Here is a 24,225-nt window from a genome sequence, read left to right on the forward strand (position 1 = left end):
TGGTGGGAGCCCCTCATAATGAGCATAGCACAGGGATGGTGGGAGCCCCTCATAATAAGCAGCCCCAGGAGGATGTCAGCATAGCACAGGGATGGTGGGAGCCCCTCATAATAAGCAGCCCCAGGAGGATGTCAGCATAGCACAGGGATGGTGGGAGCCCCTCATAATAAGCAGCCCCAGGAGGATGTCAGCATAGCACAGGAATGGTGGGAGCCCCTCATAATAAGCAGCCCCAGGAGTAAGTCAGCACAGCACAGGGATGGTGGGAGCCCCTCATAATATGCACAGCAGAGGTACAGCCCCAGGAGGATGTCAGCACAGCACAGGGATGGTGGGAGCCCCTCATAATAAGCAGCCCCAGTAGAAATATGACACCGCTCAACCTCTTCAAAGAGGAGGGTTCGGGCATATAGTACGGTGTGCTTTTTTTGGACAAGGAAGTGAGCCAAATGAAGAAAGAAGGTCTCTGTGCTCGATTAAAAAAATTGTTTATAGACATATACATGGTCTACTGGTCACATGTGTTGAATTCCTCCGAGATCCATGCCTCATTCATTTTTAGAAATGTGAGGTAGTTAACACTGTCGTGAGCTAGGCGAGTACGCTTATCGGTCACGATCCCCCCTGCTGCACTGAACGTCCTTTCGGACAGGACACTGGATGAGGGGCAAGCCAACAGTTCGATTGCAAATTGGGCAAGCTCTGGCCAGAGGTCAAGCCTGCCCACCCAGTAGTCCAGGGGTTCATCACTCCTCAGAGCGTCCACATCGGCCGTTAACCCGATGTAGTCGGACACCTGACGGTCTAGGCGTTCCCTGATGTTGGATCCGGATGACACCTGTCGATGGGTCGGCTGAAAGAATGACCTCATATCCGAAGTCACCAACACATCTTCAAACCGGCCTCTTCTTGCAGGCGCTGTTGGATTGGTACCCGCAACTCCTTCTCTGGGAGTGGGAATTGCTCCTCTGCCAGCGCACGCAAAAGCAGAATGCAGCATTTCTCGAAGCAAGGCCTGGAAGTGCTGCATTCTGACAGCCCTCTTAGACGGCGGTAACATTTCCGCCATTTTGTGTTTGTACCGGGGGTCTAAGTACGTTGCCACCCAGTACTGGTCCTTGACCCTTATGCTTTTTATACGGGGGTCCCTATTAAAACACTGGAGCATGAAGGCCCCCATTTGCACTAAAGTGGAAGCGGTGTGGTGGCCTGGCTCCTGCTCATCATCCAGGATAATGTCGTCCTCTTCATTCTCCTCTCCCCATCCACGCACAACAGGGATCCCAGAAAGGTTTAAAGCATGCTCTTCTTGCTCCTCCTCATCCGCCCCGGCACCCTCCTCCTCTGACTCCTCTTCAGACTCCTGTTGTTCACTTGTCTCAGATAGAGTAGCCCCCCCTGGGAATTCATCCAGCATTGCGACTTCCTCATCTTCCCGCTCCTGCTCCTCCACAGCTTGATCAATGACACGACGCAATGCACGCTCCATAAAGAAGGCATAAGGTACCATGTCACTGATGGCGCCACGGCTGCGACTGACCAGTTTGGTGATCTCCTCAAATGGGCGCAGAAGTCTGCATGCGTCGCGCATGAGCAGCCACTGGCGCGGTGAAAAAAAACCCAGCTCCCCAGAACCGGTTCTGCCGCAGAGTTCATACAGGTAGACGTTATCTGCACGTTTCTGCAGGAGCAGCCTATCAAGCATATAGAAGGTTGAGTTCCATCGCGTCGGGCAATCGCAAATAAGACGTCTGACCGGCAGATTGTGTCGCCGCTGAATGTCAGCAAGGCGAGCCATGGCCGTGTAAGATCTTCTGAAATGGGCCGAGATTTTCCTTGCCTGCAACAAGATGTCCTGGACCCCAGGGTATTTGACAAGGAATCGCTGCACGACCATGTTTAAGACGTGTGCCATGCATGGCACGTGCGTGATTTTGCCCTGTTTCAATGCGCTAAGCAGATTGGCACCGTTGTCACACACCACTTTACCAACTGCCAATTGAGCGGTGTTAGCCACTGATCTGCCTGTGAACGCAAAGCTGAAAGGAGTGTTGGGCCAGTGTGGCTCTTAGCTTCCAGGCACAACAGACGCAGCACGGCATGGCAACGTCTCACCTGGCATGTCGAATAGGTTCTGGGGAGCTTGGGCGGCGCAGCGGAAGAGACGCTAGCAGCGGAAAAGGAGGAGTCAGCTGAGGAGAAGAGGGAGGAGGATGGAGTAGGAGGAGGAGAAGAAGAGTCAGGCCTGCATGCAATCCATGGCGGTAAAACCAAATCTACACGGGTGCCACGGGTTACATGCTTGACGGCCGTCAGAAGGTTCACCCAGTGGGAAGTAAAAGTGATATACCTTCCCTGCCCGTGTTTGCTAGACCACGTGTCTGTGGTCAGATGTATCTTGGCACCGACACTGCCAGAGATACATTCACTTGCCGCTTAACATGGCCATATAGCTCTGGGATGCCCTTCTCTGAGAAATACTTCCTTCCTGGGACCTTCCATTGTGGTGTTCCAATGGCCACAAATTTGCAAAAGGCCTCCAAGTCCACCAGTTTATATGGCAGTAGTTGGCGGGCTATGAGTTCTGACAAGCCAGCCGTCAACCGTTGGGCAAGAGGGTTATCCGGCGTCATCATTTTTTTACGCTCGAACATTAGGCCCACGGAAGCCTGCCTTTTTGCAGAAAAACGTGAGCTTGGCGTGATGGAAGGTGGAGTGGAGGACAATTGTGAGGAGAGAGGAGAAGGAGAAGTAGAAGACGAGGCTGGACGGTGAGAGCCTGCAGTGTAGCTTTGTGTGTTCCGTTGCTCCCACTCGGCTCGGTGATGGCTGCTCATGTGCCTTCTTAAGGCGGTCATCCCTAGGTGAGTGTTGGGCTTACCGCGACTAATGCGTTGACTGCAAAGATTTCAGATGGCAACGCTATTGTCAGCAGCGGACACGTTAAAAAAAGCCCACACTGCGGAGCCATGTGCCGGTGTCCTGGGAGCGCCAGATGTGACCGTACATGGTCGATGACTCGCTCCTGATACATTTGCAGTCTGCTTTGTCCCTCCTGTGCAATGTAAGTTATTCCTGCTTCGCCTCCCTATCTGCTGGTCCATATCTCCCTCTGAACTCCCCTCCTCTTCCTCTCTTGTGGGCACCCACGTGACATCACTCGACACGTCATCATCGACGTCACCTTCCCCACCGCTATAAGTAGAGATCTCGGAGTAGGCAGCAACACCGGGGACCAACCTCCTCCTTGGGTTGATCTGGGTACTGTCGTCAGACTGCTGAGTAGCGGTTGTTGCTGCCTCCTCTTCCTGATCCAATACCAAGAGTGGCTGCGCATCAGAAATGTCTTGATATGGATCGGAAAATAATTCCTGTGACTCAAGCGGAAGGTATGTGGTGGTGGTGGTGGTGGTGTTGTTGGTGGTAGTGTCTTTGGGGGTGCATATAGCAGAGAGTGAAGAAGAGGGTGTAGATCAAGAGGATGAGGAGGGTGCAGAAGAGTAAGGCTGAGCGAGCCACTCAACCAAGTCTGGTGCGTCCTTTAAAGTAATTGAACGCACCTTCTGCAACTTCCCACTTTGGCTCAAGCCTGTTGCTCCTGCCCTACCCCTACCACCCCTGCGGAAGGGCCTGCCTCTTCCTCTGCCTGTCATTTTTTAAATGACCCTGTGACAAAACTCTCAGTCCCTATACCGATGAAGGACTGCTGCAGTATAGGGCAGTGGTCAGCAGTAGTGCACCTCAACCCTATGTATTGTGGACCGATACCAGTCCTTATAGAATGGCAGACTGTACCTCACTCAACCCTATGTACTGTAGTACCCTATACCTTACCAGTCCTTATAAGGACCTTTGTGGACCAAGTAGGTTGTGTGTGAGTGATTAGCAGACTGTACGTCAGTCCCTATACCGATGAAGGACTGCTGCAGTATAGGGCAGCGGTCAGCAGTAGTGCACCTCAACCCTATGTATTGTGGACCTATACCATTCCTTATAGAATGGCAGACTGTACCTCACTCAACCCTATGTACTGTAGCACCCTAGACAGACCAAGTTACCAGTCCTTATAAGGAGCTTTGTGGAACAAGTGGGTTGTGAATGATTAGCAGACTGCAGCAGAAGGGCAGCAGTCAAGTATAATATTCTTTCTATATTTGGAAGAAAGAATATTATACGTGTACAATCTATTACCATACCACTGATACCAGTCCTGAAAAGAACCTTTGTGGAACTAATAGTAACAGCTACTGATTAAACTGACCCTCACTGCCTCACACACTGCTTCCTGCCTGTCCCTATATAAACTGACAAAACAGAGGCTACTGGAACAATAATTGAAATAGCACTTTTGTGGGCCTGATAGTAACAGCTAATGACTAAACTGGCTGTCCCTGCAGCACACACCGTCCTGTCCCTTTCTCTAAACTGACAAAAGACACTCAGGCTGCTGCAACAATCACTAGCACAGCACTGCCTATCCTGAACTACACCTAACACCTATACCTGTCCTGAAAAGAACTTTTGTGTACCAAATAGCTAGTGATTTGGGTCACTGTAATCTCTCCCTGCTCCACACAGCAACATCTCCCTATAGTGACAGAAGAAAGAATGTAAAATGGCCGCCGGATCGGGTCTATTTATAAGTTAGGGGGAATGTCCAAGTGTCCATGTGCTGTAATGTCTCAATTGGCTGTCCTGTACCCCATGATGGATGTGTCATCATAGGTCAAAGTTCTTTTACACAGTAAACACGGAAGTCCGCCGGGCGAACAACGCCAATAGTCCGCCGAACGGGCGGACTGCGAACAGCCGAAATTCGCCGCAAAACGACCGCCGGGTGAACCGTTCAGCCATCACTATTCCTGATCAACTTTATCCACAATTATCTGAAAACTCTGTGCAATTGCAGGTGAACATGCATTCAAATTGCCACCAAAATCTAAGGGTGTTTTGAAAAATCCAGACATGTTGACAGAAGAGCCCTTTATTTGCCACCAATACCTATTCCTGTGTTTGCAACAGACCTGAATATTGTTTATGATCATCAAACAATCAGTGTGCTCATTATGGCCAATACATTAGCATTTCAAGCACGCTGGTTAGTTGTTGGTACAGAGATCTTGAGTCTGATTTTTAAAATTAAACAAAGAATAAGAAATAAAAGAAACTATCAACATACAGGCATAACACAGGACTATTTACTACACAAAAAAAACTTGATGCAGCAAAGTATTACATATACCTTAGAGCCCTTTCACACTGCTCCGCTGAAAAAGTGCGGTGAAAATGCATATGCGTTTTCTATGGCTTTTTTTAAATCTGTTTTTAATGCGTTTTTAGGTGCATTTACTGTATTCCTGATTCCCAGCATGCACCTGTGAAACTTAAACATGTGACTCAAAAAACACACCCAGGTGCATTTTTGATGCGATTTTCCATTCATTTCAACCGGAAGTTGAATTTTTGGTGCGCTTTTTAAACATACACCACAAATGCAGCATGCGGGACTTTTAAACATGCACCGCACCCCAAGCACGTGCATTGGTGTGAAGAGCTGTATAGGATTTAAGGGGATATATTTTTCATGCATTTTTGTTCGGCTTTTTAAATACAAGTGCATTAAGAACTGATCAGCGTGAAAGGACCCTTAAATTAAGTAATTATACAAAACAGTTATTAAGTACAACTTCACCTAAAAAACACCACCACTGAGCCAGCACCCCACCCCACCACCACTGACTGTGCGTGCCCCTTGTCCTTACTAACAGGCTTGAAACTCCACCACCACCATGCTTGAAACTACCAGGCTTGAAACTCCACCAACGCCATGCCTGCACGCCACATACCGCCATCCCAACCACAGCTGGCCCCTATACTCCTTCCCCCACCTACACCTATACACCAACCCCTCACTCTCACCACTGCACCTGGCCCCCAAATTTACATGATGATCTGACTGCCTCTCCTGAATGTCCCTACTTAACTCACCACTACACCTACTGTATGCTCCCTATGCACTTAGTCCCACTCTAGTAAAAAATGCACACTTCTGTGCTAGCCAGCACTGCAGTGATACACTCTTCCATATACAGCTTATTTAATTAAAGGGGTCACACATGCTAGTCATCATGTAAGACCATTATTAAGAGAAAAGTTTGCTGCAGATCCATAAAGCTATGGATTTGGATTGGGTTTATTTATGGTTCTTGCTAATTTGCAATCATCTCCTTTTCTTTATAAAGGCCAGTGAGCATGAAGCATAATGATATATTTATATATTTTGTTTCAGACATGTGGGTTACGCTCCAAGTGCCTACTTGGCAACGCAAAGTGAAGACAGTCTCTTGGCCTATGAGTAAGTAACAGTATTTAATTTGCGAAATAAAACAATGACTAGTATAAATAGTAGCACAAGGTGGCATTATAAAAAAGCGTATCTGTTTCCATTAGTATTAGAAAAATTTAAAACAACTTTGCTAAACTTTCTTTGAATAGGTTATATAGTTTATGAACAGGTACTACATTTTGTTTAATAAAGGATTGGCGGAAAAGATCTGAATATTCATGCTCTGCAAATAAAGTGTATGTATAACCAAAACTATTTCTTAAATACAAGGCGGGGGGGGGGGGGGGTAGCACCTCTTAGGTCTTTATTGATACTGGACTAGGTATATTAATCCTCTCTAGTTATCCTGGGGACTTTTTTTTTTTTTTTAACCAGAACAAGAAGTGAAGGTAAATCTTCCAATGGGGGTACATGTTCCAGTAACAACACCAAGAATTCTCAGCGCTCTGTAGAGATTTCCTCCTCTGGAAGTAAACAGAAACCCTCCAAATGGGACACAAGCATCAGAAAATAAACTAATAGATGTTTTAACCCTTCCCTACTCTATTGAAAATAATAATAAGCATTTGGCTATACATAAACTTTTTATTTACAGTATGTTTTTTTAATTTTCATTTTTTTAAAATTCAAATATAACTTACAGTGCAGCCTACAGTATATGACTTTACAGAGAGGCACCCTTTGATGCACCAGCCTTTCACACCATAAGTGGCAGGGAACAATGCCCATCTTTGGTGTCAGTGGGAGGAATAGTACCCTATTATTGGTGTCATTGGGAACAATTGTGTTACTTTGTTGGGGTCAATAGGAGAAATTATGCCCCTTTGTTGGGGTCAGTGGGAGGAATAGTGCCACACTGTTTGTGTCAATGGATGGAAAAGTGCCACATCATTGGTGTCATTGGAAACAAAATGTGCCCCATTGTTGGTGTCATTGGGAATAATTTTGCCCCTTTCTTGGAATCAGTGGGAGTAATTATGCCCCAATGTTGGTGTCAAAGGATGGAACATTGCCCCAAGAGCTGGATAAAAGAAAGCAATGGTCCACAGTTTGGAGACCCCTGGTTTATAGCATATATACAGCCTAATATTGTAGAGTCAGTTGGCCCAGTGAACAGAATTTTCATGGCTCCACTATCCACTAGAATAAATCCCTTATTTAAATTACGATTTGTAATTGAAGTGAAGCATACAGATATCTTCTCATTTTACAAGGCTGTAATCTCATTTGCACTGGTTAATTATGGAACTTTTTAGCTCCGTTTACCTCCCCATTCTCCATCTGGTTATATTTTCTTATAAACCATCTTGCAAGTCATCTCTGCTGGTCTTGGCATTAATGTGTAAATGTGCATCTTTGTTTATAGATGGTACAACAGAAATATTAACAGGAACCAAGCTGAAAGGCTTCTGATTGATCAGGCAAGTTCTAATTTGTATGCATTACAAGACTATTTGGTAGGCCTTCTGTTGTTACTACACACCAGTTTTCATCTGATAGTATATCACTTCCATTAAAAAAAGTCTTGCAGTAAAATGCTTAAACGTTTCTATTGACCACTGCTAGAAATCTATAATGTAATTTAAGCATGAAATTTCCATTTAACAATATCATTTTTGCTTAAGTTGAATTTAAAATACACAAATTAACACTCCATATTTGTAATTTTTTTAGACAGTACAGAATAAAAAATTAGTAAATGGGGAAACTATAAAAAAAAATAGTGTTAACTATGCTACCCTAAATATTGAATACACCACACATTGTCAAACGTGAAAAACAAACAAAATTATCTAAAAAAAAACACCATTTGTGCAAAATTATATATATCGTTTAACACACACTATCCAATCCTTATCATAAAAAGAGACCAACATATACTTCAATATAACTCCAATATAAACACCCAATATTGTGCATATAATTTTATTTTTATTGTGTCCAGTTTATACACTGCGCCAGTATCCACTGGGGATCACCATGCGGGTTATGCACTGTGAATATGCAATTCCTGTGCTCTTATTTTCTCATCCGTAATTGCTTGTGACTACTTCACCATCACTACTCCAGTGACAACACCACCACCACATGAATTAGCCACTCACCAGAAAATTGTATATATGCTTCTTTGGTTCATTAGAAAGAGATAACCGCTCCACTTTTGTTGTTTTATCCTTGCTGTCCCCAATAGACTATGAGCATACCTAATCCGTCCTCATCGGAAGTGACATAGTGACATAGCGTAATCTCCCAGCAGCCTCTACACATTTCGCAATAATGATTACATCATCAGGAAGCTGCTTGTTGATAAGGATATCCCTTATGATATGAACCATATATATCTTTTTAAATGGGGAAACTACTCTGGTAAACACGTTTAACACCCTCTGGCACAATAGGATTTCCACGCAATCATGTAATCAGTAGGTTACTAAAAATGCATACCACATTGAGTATTAATAGAGTATTGAGGAAAACCTCATAGTGTATTGGGAATAATAACATGCACTACTATTAAGTCATACATTCCTCAACAGCAGTATGTTATAGAGCTGTTACTTGATAAGGGCTGACATTTTGTCCTGTGAAAGCTATTTACTTGGTAGGCTCATTGTAAGGGAGGTTTGTTGACTTTATACAAAGTGCAGCAAGCTCTATAAACGAATTGCCATTTATTATGCTAATTTAATAAAATGTCTATTGTTGCTTATTTGTTCTTTGCCTTATCTGGTGTTCTGTTTTATTTAATTTATTTTTATTATGTTCTGGCATAGGGGAAAGAAGGTGCTTTTATGGTTCGGGATTCAAGACATCCAGGAGTGTACACTTTATCCATATTCTCTAAGTCTCTAGGGTAATACCATTTATTTTCTGTAACAAACTATTAACTGTGCATAGGATGCTTCTGTATGTGAAGTAACCGTTCATTAACGTATAGATCCAGAGTCCTAGAAGTTCTTACCTTTATGCATCTGAATATTGTTAGATAGAGAGTCTGGGCTGCCCATGTGGGAAAAGGTTAATACTAGAGCTGCCGGTTTCCCAGGCTTTTCGGCTTCTGCCCTCCACCCTGTTTATTAGGGGGAAGGCCAGGCTCAGGGAGGGAGGTACAGAGTAACCTACGATCACCATCGCCCCCAGGGGAATCCACCTGCTAAGGACTTTGCCACTAATGGATTTCTACCTGCAAAGGTATACTTGGGCAGCCTAGGAATAGCTAGCTAGGGACTTAAATGTTTGTGGACTGTACTGTTGCAGCCTTCAGGTGAAGTTTATTCAACTGTTTCTGAGCCTGGTCTGAAGTTATTCAAAGGGGTGCATGGCAGTACATAGCGTATCGCGTGGGTGCTCAACTTGTGGCCCTCCAGCTGTTACAAAACTCCAAGCCCCATGATTCATTGCAAGGCTGACAATTACAAGGAAGGCTGAGGCACGATGGGACTTGTAGTTCTGCCACAGCTGGAAGGCCACAGGTTGAGCACCCATGGCCCGTATCATAAGAACCGGGCCTATAAAGCACACATGGGGTGCAAGAGGAAGGCCACCACTAAGGGTTTACTCAGCAGGAGAGTTGGAGTAGAAGAGTAGTTACCATGGGTAACCATGAACTGGAGAGCATAAATGGCAGCCAGACAGCGAGGAGCGGTACTAGGCTCGGGTGGCAGGTTCTCCAGTAGCAAGAGGGGTCAGTATCCTTCCTCCCTCCCTAGCGGTCAAATCCCCAAACACTAACCAGGACTGAACATGGGGTATGGAGACACCATGGACCTAGCCACACGGTATGGATTTGCTGAAGGAGTTTATTATGTGCACTCAGGAGGTCCACGCTAGTGCACAGCGGGATCCCATTCTGTTACTGGGAGTAAGGTGGCAGAGGTACACTGAACTGGGGAAGAGAACAAAAGCTCAGTGGTTTCCCTCTTAATGCAACATTCATTGAGTAATGGTGTGTAGTAAAATGAGACAGAACATTTTACAGAGGGACTCTGATTTTCTGGCCTTGTCACGGTTCTGTGTACATTTATCCAACGCCAGGTTTTACTCCCTGTCCAAGTTGCTCAGGTTCCTGTCAATCCACCCTGAACCTAGGTATTAATAAGTATATATGGGCTCGGGCTTGTTCAGGATGTCACCTACCTGATCCTGCCAGGATGCCGACACTGCACACCGCTAATCACAGACAGTGAAACATTTCCCGATCTGTGCAGCTGCAGACAGCGAAATGTCTCACTGCCTGTGATTAGCTGTGTGCAATGTCGGGCAGGTGGGATCCCGAACACGCCCAAGCCCATTCCTATTAATAGGCCTTTGCACCTGTGTGTTAGTGTTCAAGCAACATGTCCTTACGTGGAAGCTGGACTCCTCTGTTCCTGTGGTGTTCGCTGCTGTCTGAGTATTCTCTTATTGTGTGTGTTGTTTGATCCTGTCTTTGCTCTAGGTCTTGTCCCTCTGACTATCCAGTTACAGTGCCTTGAAAAAGTAGTCATACCCCTTGAAATTTTCCACATTTTGTCATGTTACAACAAAAAAAGTAATTGTATTTTATTGTGATTTTATGTGATATACCAACACAAAGTGATACATAATTGTGAAGTGGAAGGAAAATTATAAATCTTTAGAATTTTTTTTTTTACAAATAAATATGTGAAAAGTGTGGTGCATTTGTATTCAGCCCCCCTGAGTCAATACTTTTTATAACCATTACAGCTGCAAGTCATTTTGGGTATATCTCTACCAGCTTTGCACTAGAGAGTGACATTTTTGCCCATTCTTCTTTGCAAAGCTCAAGCTCTGTCAGATTGGATGGAGAGCATCTGTGAACAGCAATTTTCAAGTCTTGCCACAGATTCTCAATTGGATTTAGGTCTGGACTTTGACTGGGCCATTCTAACACATGAATATGCTTTGATCTAAAACATTCCATTGTAGCTCTGGCTGTATGTTTAGGGTTGTTGTCCTGCTGGAAGGTGAACCTTTGCCCCAGTCTCAAGTCTTTTACAGACTCTAATGCCACATACCAACGACCAAACTTTTCAACGGACTAGGTCCGATGGTCTTCCTGACGGACTTTGGTCGGCGTTCCGAAGGACTTTCCGAACGAACGGACTTGGCCACACACAAGCACACCAAAGTCCGATGGTTTCGAACGTGATGACTTACGACCGGACTAGAATAAGGAAGTCCATAGCCAGTAGCCAATAGCTGCCCTAGCGTTGGTTTTCATCAGGCAGACTAGCATACAGACAAACAGATTTTTCAAACGGACTCGAGTCAGTTGGAAAGATTTGAAACATGTTTTAAATCTAAAGTCCATGTGGTTTTTAGACAGCAAAGGTCCGATGGAGCCCACACATGATCCAATTGTCCGGCGGATTCGTTCCATCTGACCTAGTCCGGTCGTGTGTATGCGGCATTAGGTTTCCCTGTATTTGGCTCCATCCACCATCTCTGGCCAGCTTCCCTGTCCCTTCTGAAGAAAAGCATCCCCACAACATGATGCTACCACCACCATGTTTCACGGTGGGGATGGTGTGTTCAGGGTGATGTGTATTGTTAGATCTCTGTCACACATAGCGTATTGCTTTTAGGCCAAAAAGTAAAATTTTGGTCTCATCTGAGTACCTTCTTCCACATGTTTGCTGTGTCCCCAACATGGGTTCTCGCAAACTGCAAACGGGACTTCTTATGGCTTCTTATCGCTTTCTTTCAACAATGGCTTTCTTCTTGCCATACTTCCATAGATGCCAAATTTGTGGAGTGCACAACTAATAGTTGTCCTGTGGACAGATTCTCCCACTTGAGCTGTGGATCTCTGCAGCTCCTCCAGAGTTACCATGGGCCTTTTGGCTGCTTCTCTGATTAAAGCTCTCCTTGCTCGGCCTGTCAGTTTAGGTGGGCGACCATGTCTTGGTAGGTTTGCAGTTGTGCCATAGTCTTTACATTTTCGAATGATGGATTGAACAGTGATCTGTGAGATGTTCAAAGCTTGGGATAATTTTTATAGCCTAACTCTGCTTTAAACATCTCCACAACTGTATCCCTGACCTGTCTGGTGTGTTCCTTGGCCTTCAAGAGGCTGTTTGTGCACTGGAGTTCTCTAACAAACCTCTGAGGGCTTCACAGAACAGCTTTTCCCTTTTTCTGAGATTAAATTACACACAGGTGGACTCTATTTACTATTTAGGTGAGTTCTGAGGGCAATTGGTTTCACTAGATTTTAATTAGGGGTATCAGAGTAAAGGGGGCTGAATACAAATGCACGCCACACTTTTCAGATATTTATTTGTAAAAAAAATTGAAAACATTTTTCATTTTCGATCCACAATTCCAATAGCTCTGGTGAAGACTGGGTGGCTCTTTAGATCCTGAGACTATGGCACACCTCCGTTTGTGTGCGGTCATGCCGCTTGAGCATCTGTAAAGACCAGTACACCTATTTAGTTGTTCTATTGGCTGCTAAATCTTGAATTTACGGTCCCAGGTGGTCTTACCCTCTGATCATGTCAACACACACATGTGCTGTACTTTATCTATGGGGAACATCATTGTTATCTTAAAAGACGACTACTGAATACCTGTTCTATTCCCCTTTCTTTAGAGGGAAGGTGTTCTGTAGTCCACAGAGAAACCTGAAAAGAATACTAGAGAGGACAGGAAGTTATCAGCCCATAAGATATATGGCAGGAACAAAAGTTATTTTGTTTGTTGTTTTTGCATTGATCCAAAAGACATACAGTAACAAAACACTTGCATTAGTATATTTAACCCCCTCATGACCAAGGTCAAAACAAACCTCAGATAAGTTCACCTTTGGTACTATACATGTTGCACTAATTTTTAGGGAGGAACATGTCAGCAGCCCACCCATTGACTCCTATGGGCAGGCATATGTCAGCAGAGATGTGTACGCTGACATCCGTCTGCCATCCCATCTGCTCAAAACAGACCTATGGCGATACGTTCACTATCCATCTGGCGGATCGGATAAGATGGGATCTGATGAAAACTGACATGCTGTCTGTTTTTTGTCCGATCTCTCAATAGTTATCAGTGAGGAGAGACGGACCTGTTATCCGCCGGCTCAGTGGAGATCAATAGAGCGATCTCCCGCTGAGCTAGCGGCATCCGCTAAGTGGATCTGCCACGTGTGAAAGGGGAATAAGTGGTTAATTTTTGTTTTGTTTTTTCTCAACAGACCTCTTTTTTGTATAGACTTTTCCTCACTAGAGGGAAAGTCTGTTTTTCTCCTCATCAAAGAAGAGAAACAACCCAGGCATGATCTATAGAGTGAATGATTATTGTGATACCCAATCACAAGCTATCACAGTGATCATGTGATTGGGATCTTGTTCTTTTGGGTCCTGATCAAGCATCAAGGGATTTTAACAAACTTTTATGCAGAGTCTTACCAGTTTCTGCTCAAAAAATACTGAAATATACCAGAGTAGTTCCTTAAATAGACAGTTATGTGGGAGAACCTGCCTGTTATAATCACAGAATCAATTCTTGCGTTGTGAAAAGGAAAAACCTGCATCTCATCATCCCTATAGACATGTGGAATTCTTGGCCAGCATATTACTAGTGATGAAAGGCTCATTGCAGCATACCCAAGGACAGTGCGGTGGATTCCTGATATTTTAACTTAAGTTCTGTGCAGAATTCTGGTAAAATTGATGAGCTAATCACAAGCAAGAAACCACATATATACATTTATATATGTATAAATACATAAGTGGTCCATTGGGTGAACTTGAGTTGAGTTATTCACTTTAAAGGGGTTGTAAACCTTCATTTAAAAAAAATAAAATAACACACATATCATACTTACCTCCACTGTACAGTTCGTTTTGCACAGGGTGGCCCCGATCTGCCTGTTCTGGGGTCCCCCAATGGCGCTCGCGGCTCCTCCCTGCATTGGTAAACCCCCTAGGAGAAGCACTCTCCCTGGTGGATACCTTGCGGGTGTGCCCGAGTCCAGCATCTGCATCCATAGACACAGAATGCTGGACTCAGCCCCCTCCCCCGGTGCCCACATCATTGTATTTTATTAACAACAGCGGGAGCCAATGGCTACACTGCTATCAATCTATCCAATCAAGAGCCGAGAACCCCAGCCAGGGAGGTGGATAGGACGCATTAAGGTGAAAAAACACAAGGGTTTACAACCCCTTTAAGGTCATCACAGAGGACATGGGGGGCACTCTTTATATCTGGAAGAAAATACATTTAATTTCCAAATACGGAATGTATATGTGTAAGAAAAAAACCAAAAACGTTAAATTCAATAAAAAGTATTTGACTTAAAAAACAATACGGAAAGTCTTCTTCACTGTAAAAGCTGTGAAAATGTGGAATAGACTCCCTCAAGAGGTGGTTCTGGCCAGCTCAGTAATTTGTTTAAAGAAAGGCCTGGATTCTTTCCTAAATGTACATAATATAACTGGATACTAATATTTATAGGTTAAATTGATTCGGAGAACATCCAATTGCCTCTCTGGGGATTGGGAAGGATTTTTTTTCCCCTGCTGAAACAAATTGGATAATGCTTTATTGTTATTTTTTTTTCCTTCCAACAGTTGGGTCAACTGTCGGTACAGAATTGTATATATAGCATTGTTTGTTTTCTCCCTTCTATTGGTTGAATTGGATGGACTTTTTAACCAGACTAACTACAATGGAACCTTGGTTTACGAGTAACGCGTTTAATGTGCGTTTTTAAAGACGAACAACATTTTTTTTAAACTCTGACTTGGTTTGCGAGTGTTGTCTCGTAAAAAAAGCAGAATTCAAGCTAATGGGGTGTGCATTACCGCATTTGGCCCGAGGCTCTCCGGCACCCCCCGGCCACATGCAGGATTGCATGTAATAGAAGTCAATGTGGAACGAATTATCTTCGTTTCCAATGACTTCTATGGGAAACCTCGATTTGATATGCGAGTGCTTTGGATTGCATGCATTCTCCTGGAACGGATTATGCTCTTAATCCAAGGTTCCACTGTGTCCCCAGTGTTAGCAAGGATGCATTGGGGTGACTTTTCAATTATTTCTAATGCCGCGTACACACGACCGGACTTTCCGGCAGACTAGGTCCAACGGTCTTCCCGATGGACTTTCGGTGGAGTTCCGATGGACTTTCCAAACGAACGGACTTGGCCACACAAGCACTCCAAAGTCCGACGGATTCTAAAGTGATGGCATATGACCGGACTAGCATAAGGAAGTTCATAGCCAGTAGCCAATAGCTGCCCTAGCGTCGGTTTTCCTCCATCGGAAAGATTCGACTCGAGTCCGTCGGAAAGATTTGAAACATGTTTTAAATCTAAAGTCCATCTGTTTTTTAGACAGAGGTCCAATGAAGCCCACACACGATCAAATTGTCCAGTGCATTAGTTCTGTCAGACCTTTGCTGTCAAAGTCCGGTTGTATGTACGCGACATACGTTTTAGGAAATAAATTCTAACTGCAGATTGCAAAAGGTCCTTCTAAATAACATTACATTACAAATGTGCAGTAATATAAGTGTTTTAGTGAAAGAAGTATTTTCTGTTAATGTATCCTTACATGTTTGTGGTATTACTGTATCCTTACAGAGAGGGTATTCACACAGTGAAGCATTATCGTATCCGGCAAACAAATGACTCTCCTCACAAATACTATGTGGCTGAAAAGTTTTTGTTTTCCACTATACCCCAACTCATCAACTACCACCAACACAACTCTGGAGGTATGGATATATGAAAATATTATAATTTAGTAGGAAGATAGATAGATGATAGATAGATGATAGATAGATAGATAGATAGATAGATAGATAGATAGATAGATAGATAGATAGATAGATAGATAGATAGATAGATAGATAGATAGATAGATTCTTTGTTACTGTCATTTGTCATATCTTTGTTTTGCATACAGGTCTAACATCTCGTCTTCGTTATCCAGTCTGCTGCTGGAAGGAGACAACCCCTGTTACAGCTGGACTGAGCTATGGTGAGCCTCCTGTATAAATATATTGTATTTGGCTATACTGCTATTGGTGCATAAGTATGTCAAATAAAATTCAATATTTTCTGTTCTGTTGGCCAGGTCAGGCTTCTTGATCTGCTAACTAAATGACAGAACTTGTCTTCAATATTTATTACTCAGATTGGTCAAAAAGCTATGGATTCCATCTTAAGAGTTGAATTGAACTAACAGAGATAAGAGCAACGCTTACCACATTCCTTAGACATATTTATTTTGGATAATTGGGTCCTGTAAGGGTCACCATACACATTATAACCTGACCACAACCGTCATAACCTGACAATCTTTGTACAATCAAAATGGTCACTTCCATCAACCAAGACCAGTCTTTCACACTTAGGCCTCATGCACACAGGGTCTTTTTACAGCTGCTTTTAGCAGCGTCAGACATTTTTTTTGCAACTTAAAAATACCTCTCCATGTTATTCTATGGCCTCATGCACACACAGGCTTTTAGGAGCTGTAAGTGGCATAGGCGTTTTCAAGCTGCAAAAGAAAAACCCAGGGCCAGCGCGTTCTGAGGATCGGCGTTACAGCTATAAAATCGTCTGACGCTGCTAAATGCGGCTTAACGATGGAAACAACATTAAGCTGCGGCAGGGTTTTTTTTTTTGTTATGTCAAAATCAATGGTTTCCTATAAGAGCCCATTGATTTGAATATTTGTTGCATCCAAGTCCGATCATGATAATGATGATGTACTGAGGATCTTGAAGGGGAAGGGTCTGACCAGAGGGTCCGATATGGATCTTGGGGGGACGCCAAGCCATTTATTTTTTTTATTTTTTTGTGGGGTCCCCCCCAAGATCCATACCAGACCCTTTGGTCTGGTATGGATTTTGATGGAAATCCCCACGCCCAAAAAATTATGTGAGCCCCCCCCCCAAAATCCATATCAGACCCTTATCTTAGCATGCACCTCAGTAGGTCTGGAAAGAGGGGGCAAGTGAGCCCCCCCTTTCCTGGACCACACGAGACCACATGCCCTCAACATGAGGGGGTAGGTGCTCTGCAACCCCCATCCCAAAGCACCTTATCCCCATGTTGACGGGGACAAAGTGCCTCTTTCCCCAAACCCTCACCGGTGGTTGTGGGGGTGTGCGGGCTTATCGAAATGTACCCCTACCCATTCACTCAAAAAAGTATCAAAAATCCATAAAAACAATACACAGATTTTAAAGTCCTTTTATTAAAGCAGCTCCTACGTATCTTCTCCCTCCGGTCTTCTCCCCTCTCTGGTAAAGTATTCTCCCCTTTCCAGCTCTTCTCCCTCATTGCTGATGTCTTCTCCCCTCTCCAGTTCTTCTCCCTCCTCCTGTGATGTCTTCTCCCCTCTTCAGTTCTTCCTCTGGTTCTTCTTCCCCTGATGTTTTCTCCCAACCCTAGCTTCCACTCTTGTGTTAGGTCTGGTGTGTGCCATTACCTATATAGCCATTGGGCGTGGCCATCCAGTGACGAAGGGTCTGGTATGGATCTTTGGGGGGGCCCACGCCGTTTATTTTCCTCAGCGCACAAGTCGCACCACAACTCGAATCATCATGATCCGATTTAGAGGTGACTTCTATTCAAATCAATGGGCTCTCCTAGGTGACCATTGATTTTGAATAGAGGCAGAGAAACGCTGCTAAAAGCTAGCGTGGCTAAACACGCATTAATGCCAGTGCAAATAGCTACTAAAAGCACGTTTTTACAGCAGCTTTTTCCTGGCATTGGTAGTGGCTTTGCAGCTAATTTTTTCTAGCGCCCCGTGTGCATGAGGCCTAAAGGCTGGTACACATAAGTCTGTGTGTACAGCAGCCTGTCCGACAGAAGCCAATCTAACGACTGGATTTTATCGAGGGGCATGCAGGAAATCCAGCATCCGATCAGGGCTTGCAGCCAATGGCTGAGTGCTGACTGGTGTGTTCTTGTGCGGGGTGGTCCCCCTTATCAAAACACAATAGCACAGCGCGGGAATTTGCTGAATATCGCTTGTGTTAAGCCTGGTACACAGTATGAGCTTATTCTGTTTAACCCAGTGGGTTGAAGGAAAAAAAATCTATCAGCTCTGATTGGAGCCGCTGTATTAAAGATCCGATATTAGTACAGTGATCTTCCCCTCTGAGCTGTTGTTTTCTAAAAAGGGGATGCCCCCCCTCCAGAACAATCCACGGCATTGGCTGAGAGCACTGATTGGGAGTCGGTCGCTGCTGGTTTTTCAGCATGTTCACCCCACAGAAGCCGGATAGTCTGGCTAAACTGGTTTCTGTCAGAATGGGTCCCACACACACAAGCCAAATGTGGAATGATTTTTATAGACTCGGCCAATGTCGCCCGGCATTCGGCCCGTGTGTACGGTGCTTTAGCACAGCAATCTGTCTGTTTTTTTTACTTTCGGCCTGCTGGGTTGAACGAAAAAACTCACTATGTGTACCAGGCCTAATCCTTCAGTAGTATTGTTTCACGTGCCTTAGTTTAATGTAATCAGTTTTGCTGTCTTTACAGGTAAATGGGAAATTGACCCCACTCACCTGACATTTATTCAGGAGATTGGCAGTGGACAGTTTGGAGTGGTAAAGCTGGCATCTTGGCAGGGGATAAAGAAAGTTGCTGTAAAGATGATTCGGGAAGGAATGATGTCAGAAGAAGATTTTGTGGAGGAAGCTCAAGTTTTGATGTAAGAAACTCTTAAATAATTCAGCAAAATGCTGAATTTTGTGAAGTGGAATATGAAATATCTTGGGAAAGTGCAATGTTCAAAAAAGAGGCTGGGTATTAAACGTGTGCAAAAATACAAACCAATGAGCCAACAGATGGACCTTTTTTTTCTGGGCTTGGAGTGGTTCACGGTAGCAGCTGGTGACTAACAGGCAGCATCACTGAGATCTCCCTCTTCTTTCTAGAGCTTGTGAGATAGATCTGGAAAGAGAGGAGGAGAGGAGAGGGTGAGATACCTGAGGTGTTTTAGGGACCCATGGCCAATCACAAACCTGGATTGGTAGGGGGCATGCCTCCTTGAAGACCTGGGGTCAACTCAGCTGGGGAGGAAGAGCTGGAGTAAGAGAGTGTGGAGGCTGTTGGGGTCCACGGGGGGGGGGGGGGTGACCCTGGGCTGCGACTCGGGTGCATCCAGGAGTGACAAAATCCTGGAAGGAGAGGCACACGAGAGAGGACAGTGGAAGAGAACACTTCTAAGCCCTGGTACACACGGTCAGACATTCCGATGGAAAATGTCCGATCGGACCGTGTTGTCGGATAATCCGACTGTGTGTGGGCTCCATCGGACTGTTTCCGTCAGAATATCCGACGGACAAAGTTTTAGAGCTGGGCTCTAAAACTTTCCAACAACATGATCGTGTAGAGAATTCCGATCAGACAAATTGCCACGCATGCTCAGATCAAATTGCTAGACCAAAGTTATTGGCTACTAGCCTGAACGTAGTCCTGTCGTAACGAAATAACGTCATCACGTTACGTACGATCGAATTTTCCGACAACTTTGACCTACCTTGTGTACGCAACACCAGTTTCGGACAAAATCCGACGGATTTTGTTGTCGGAATGTCCGACCGTGTGTACAAGGGCTTAGAGTCTCCAGGGAGGACAACTGGTCACAGCCGGGAGGGCTGGTGAGTGAGCACAGTCGGAAGGACTGGGGAGGCATGCCTGAGAGAACTGGGAGATTACAGTTTGAGTTGGGTGCAGAACCAGAAGAGAGGACTGTGGGAAGGGCAGTGGAAAGAGGTATTTTGGCTGGCAGGGCCTGAAAAGGGCTATCTAAGAGTGGTGCTGAAGAGAGGACAGTTAGCACCTGAACTATTTCTACACCACAGGGGCTCGAGGTTCCTGCCCGCTAAAGGCAGTTCATTGAGGCCTGGCTGAAGTAGTGTCAGGCCTACCCATGTGGTTAGCTAGTCTGGAGGAGTAACAGTCTGCAGCAAGTGTTTGTGCTGGAGAGAAGAATGGAGTGTATATACTGGAGTGTATATAGAAGTCCCAAGCAAGTTTGCACTGAATATTCCTGGGCATCCTATAATTCCCAATTTCCCATTTTAATCCCCTCCAAACAAACCAAAAAAAAAACAAAGCTATGGACTGTTCTGTGTCTCTGAGTGACTGAGAGATTGATGTCTGGCTGGGCAGGGTGACAGGTGAACCACTACATACAGCAACCCCTACGGGGGCATGGCTACATTGAAATTACAGTAAAATAGAGGTTTCAGTGGTTGCTGTGGCTTTCTTTTTTTTTACACATCTCTGCTGCCTTTTGCATTGTGTTAAAAGGTCAAATCACACAGAGGAGATTGCCTGGCTCTCTTTAGAAGCTAAGAATTTTTTTCATCCATAAGCTTTTATATTTTATTGATAGACTTTTTAAACATTAATGTATGACAAACTTTGCATCAGGGGGCACTCTCCCCTGTCCTGCTTCTGCATCTATTGACACAGAATGCAGGACTCAGCCACCCCCCCCCCCCCTGGTGCCAGCGTCATTGGATTTGATTGACAGCAGCGGGAGCCAATGGCTGCGCTTCTATCAATCTATCCAATCGGGACACGAGACAGTGGCTGGAGCTGGTGTACTGGTTCCCATGGTGGGAAACACCAGGGTTCAGGTAAGTATAAACGGGGGCTCGGGGGGGGGGGGGGGGCTGCTGAGTGACAGAAGGTTTTTCACCTTAATGCATAGAATGAATTAAGGTGAAAAACCTTGAGGTTTTACAACCCCTTTAAATAAATCTGTGGCCTTGTCCTTTTTTCCAACGTAATGTTTCTACGTGTGGTTTCTTTTATGGGGGGCAAGGTCAATGAATTATTATCAGTCGGTTTTCCGAGGCCTATGCTCCCCAGCAGTCATGTGTGTGCCAACATTTTACCAAGTCAATTAAGGTAACAAGGAACTGTTTCAAGGTCACTCTACAGCACATTCTGGCAGGGCAGGACTAAGGGTAGTGGGCTCCCCTGGGCTTGAGTCACTTTCGGGCCCTACCTTCTATACATTATCGTATTTATCTGCGTATAACAAGCGCCAGTGTATAACATGCACCCCAAGTTTAAGAGGGAATTTTATGGAAAAAAACTTTTAGGAGTGAAGTTTAACCACTTACAGACCGGACCATTTTGCTGGTCAAAGACCAGACCACTTTTTGCGATTCGGCACTGCGTCGCTTTAACTGACAATTGAGCGGTCGTGCGACGTGGCTCCCAAACAAAATTGACGTCCCTTTTTCCCCACAAATAGAGCTTTCTTTTGGTAGTATTTGATCACCTCTGCGGTTTTTATTTTTTGCGCTATAAACAAAAATAGAGCGACAATTTAAAAAAAAATGCATTTTTTTTTACTTTTTGTTATAATAAAACCCTCCAAAAATATATAAAAAAACATTTTTTCCCTCAGTTTAGGCTGATTCGTATTCTTCTACATATTTTTGGTAAAAAAAAACGCATTAGGCTTGGTTTGCGCAAAAGTTATAGCGTTTACAAAATAGGGATAGTTTTATGGCATTTTTATTAATAATTTTTTATTATTTTTTTTTTACTAGTAATGGCGGCGATCAGCGATTTTTATTGTGACTGCGACATTATGGCGGACACATTGGACATTTTTGACACATTTTTGGGACCATTGTCATTTCTACAGTAATCACTGCTATATAAATGCAGTGATTCCTGTGTAAATGACACTGGCAGTGAAGGGGTTAACCAGTGAGTGGCAGTGTAGGGGGTAAGTGTTCCTAGGGGTGTATTACTAACTGTGGGAGGGCTGCGCTTTCATTTAGTGAACACTGATCTCTGCTCCAATCACATTGGGCAGGGCCCATGGGCTTGAGCCCAGTCAAGACCAATGGTAAGTCCGGCTCTGCATCCCAGCTTGCGTGTAGTTTTTGTGATAGATGAACTCATGGGGAGGGAAGGGTAGAGTATGAATGTTGTCACAGTACAAGTAACCACTAAATATTTTGTTCCTTTCATATCTTTTCAACAGGAAAATGTCTCATCCAAAACTTGTTCAGCTGCTTGGTGTATCCACCCAACAAATGCCTATCTTTCTTGTGTTTGAGTACATGGAACATGGCTGCCTGAATGACTATCTGCGTAGGAATAAAGGGACACTGTCAAGGAGTGTAGCTCTCGGGATGTGCCAGGATGTCTGCGAGGGCATGGAATATCTGGAGTCCTCTAATTACATTCACAGAGATCTAGTAAGGGTCACTGACTTACCGCACCTCTATCTATCTTGTATTCAAAGACCAATAACCCAGAGCAGCCAATCACATGTATCCAGTTCAACAGCTAAGAACAACAGTTCAGAAGCTTAAAGTATAAGTTCACCTTTCAGAAACATTTTCAAAAAAATCCCTGTATGCAATTTTATACCTAATAGATAGTACATACCATAGCTACTCCTGTAAAGATGAAGATTCTCCTATTCCAGGTGGAGCTGTTTTGGGTTCTCTCCAGAAAAAGCATTGGTTCCCAATACCTCTCTGTCCTGAATTTCACTATACTTTTTTTCTCTACATTATTGCACCACTTAAAGGAGAAGTACAGCCAAAGCTCATTTGGCTGTACTTCTTCTGTGGATCACAGGAATGCAGTTCATTCTACACTTCTGTGACCCGTTTTCAGCAGACAGCGTGCTGAAGCCGGCAGTCGGTTGATGTCACAGAACCGGTCCAGGCTGGGGCAGTATCGTGACAATAAAGTCAGGATCCACCCACAACCCTGGATAGGCACCTGGCTCATCCTCTCAGTGAGCCTCTGAGAGCCTTTGCCATCCGCTCCCGCCCCCTCCACAGCCCAGCACTCCAGTGAGTGCAGGGGGCAGAGCAGAGAGCCAGTGACTGACAGTCACCAGCTCTCTGCTCATGGAGCTTTGAGAACCAAGCAATCAGCAGTCTTTAATTGCTCAATTCTCAGTCAGACCTAGGTATGTAAGTATGATTTACAAAAAAAAAAAGGTTAACTACTCTTTTAATTTCACTATATTGCTCTGCTCCGGCCTCCGGGCCCTTTGGAGAGGATCCAAAACAGCTGCAAATGGAATGGAAGGACCTTTACCATTTCCAGCGGAAGGCCCTTTGGTGTGAAGGTTGCAGTGGGCTACTGCACTTTACCTTATAAAATAAACTGCCTTATAAGTGTCTAACCTACACTATACATCTTTTAACCTTTGTGAAGTTGTTTCCCTTCTGCAAATATGTATAATGTAAGAACGATTTCCTGTGTCATAGGCTGCTCGAAATTGTCTGGTTGGAGAGTCATTGGTGGTTAAAGTGTCAGATTTTGGGATGACTAGGTAAGTACTGCTTAGTCTATATATTACATCGTGTTATGCTTGTTTGAATAAGGCTCTCCATAGATTGGCAGATGTTTTGTGTTGCCCATATCCATCTCAAGATTTTTACTGTATATTGTTTGGTAAAGACCTCCCACTGTGTCAAAGAATATAATAGGGCAGGTGTCCTCATCCCTATAAAGAGGACCTATCACGCACTATTACTATTACAAGGGATGTTTACATTCCTTGTAATAGAAATAAAAGTGATCAAAAAAAATAAAATGTAAAGAGAAAGTGTAAAAAAAAAAAAAAGTAATAAAAATAAAAAAAATGTAAAGTGCCCCCGTCTCCGTATGCTCGTACACAGAAGCAAATGCATACATAAGTCGCGCCCACATACGTAAACGGTGTTCAAATCACACATGTGAGGTATCGCCGCGTGCGTTAGAGCAAGGGCAACAATTCTAGCCCAAGACCTTCTCTGTAACTCTAAACAGGTAACCTGTAAAAAAAATTAAAGCATGGAGATTTTTAGGTACCAAAGTTTGGCACCATTCCACGAGTGTGCACAATTTTAAAGCGTGACATGTTAG

The 24,225-nt window shown here is 44.2% G+C and overlaps 1 protein-coding gene across 1 annotated transcript in view; it reads left to right on the plus strand.

Moving 5' to 3' along the window:
• Positions 1–24,225, plus strand: part of ITK (IL2 inducible T cell kinase) — a 112,746-nt gene that overhangs the window by 71,038 nt on the left and 17,483 nt on the right. The window contains exons 7-14 of the mRNA XM_077468402.1: positions 6,290–6,355; positions 7,713–7,767; positions 9,121–9,200; positions 15,937–16,070; positions 16,262–16,336; positions 18,856–19,027; positions 22,337–22,553; positions 23,586–23,650. Of these exons, the coding sequence (XP_077324528.1) occupies positions 6,290–6,355; positions 7,713–7,767; positions 9,121–9,200; positions 15,937–16,070; positions 16,262–16,336; positions 18,856–19,027; positions 22,337–22,553; positions 23,586–23,650 (864 nt within the window). The remainder of the gene's footprint in view (positions 1–6,289; positions 6,356–7,712; positions 7,768–9,120; positions 9,201–15,936; positions 16,071–16,261; positions 16,337–18,855; positions 19,028–22,336; positions 22,554–23,585; positions 23,651–24,225) is intronic.

This window comes from Lithobates pipiens, unplaced genomic scaffold (genome assembly GCF_037356315.1).
Source record: "Lithobates pipiens isolate NorthernLeopardFrog02 unplaced genomic scaffold, aLitPip1_a1.2 Scaffold_8, whole genome shotgun sequence".
Lineage (NCBI taxonomy): Eukaryota > Metazoa > Chordata > Amphibia > Anura > Ranidae > Lithobates > Lithobates pipiens.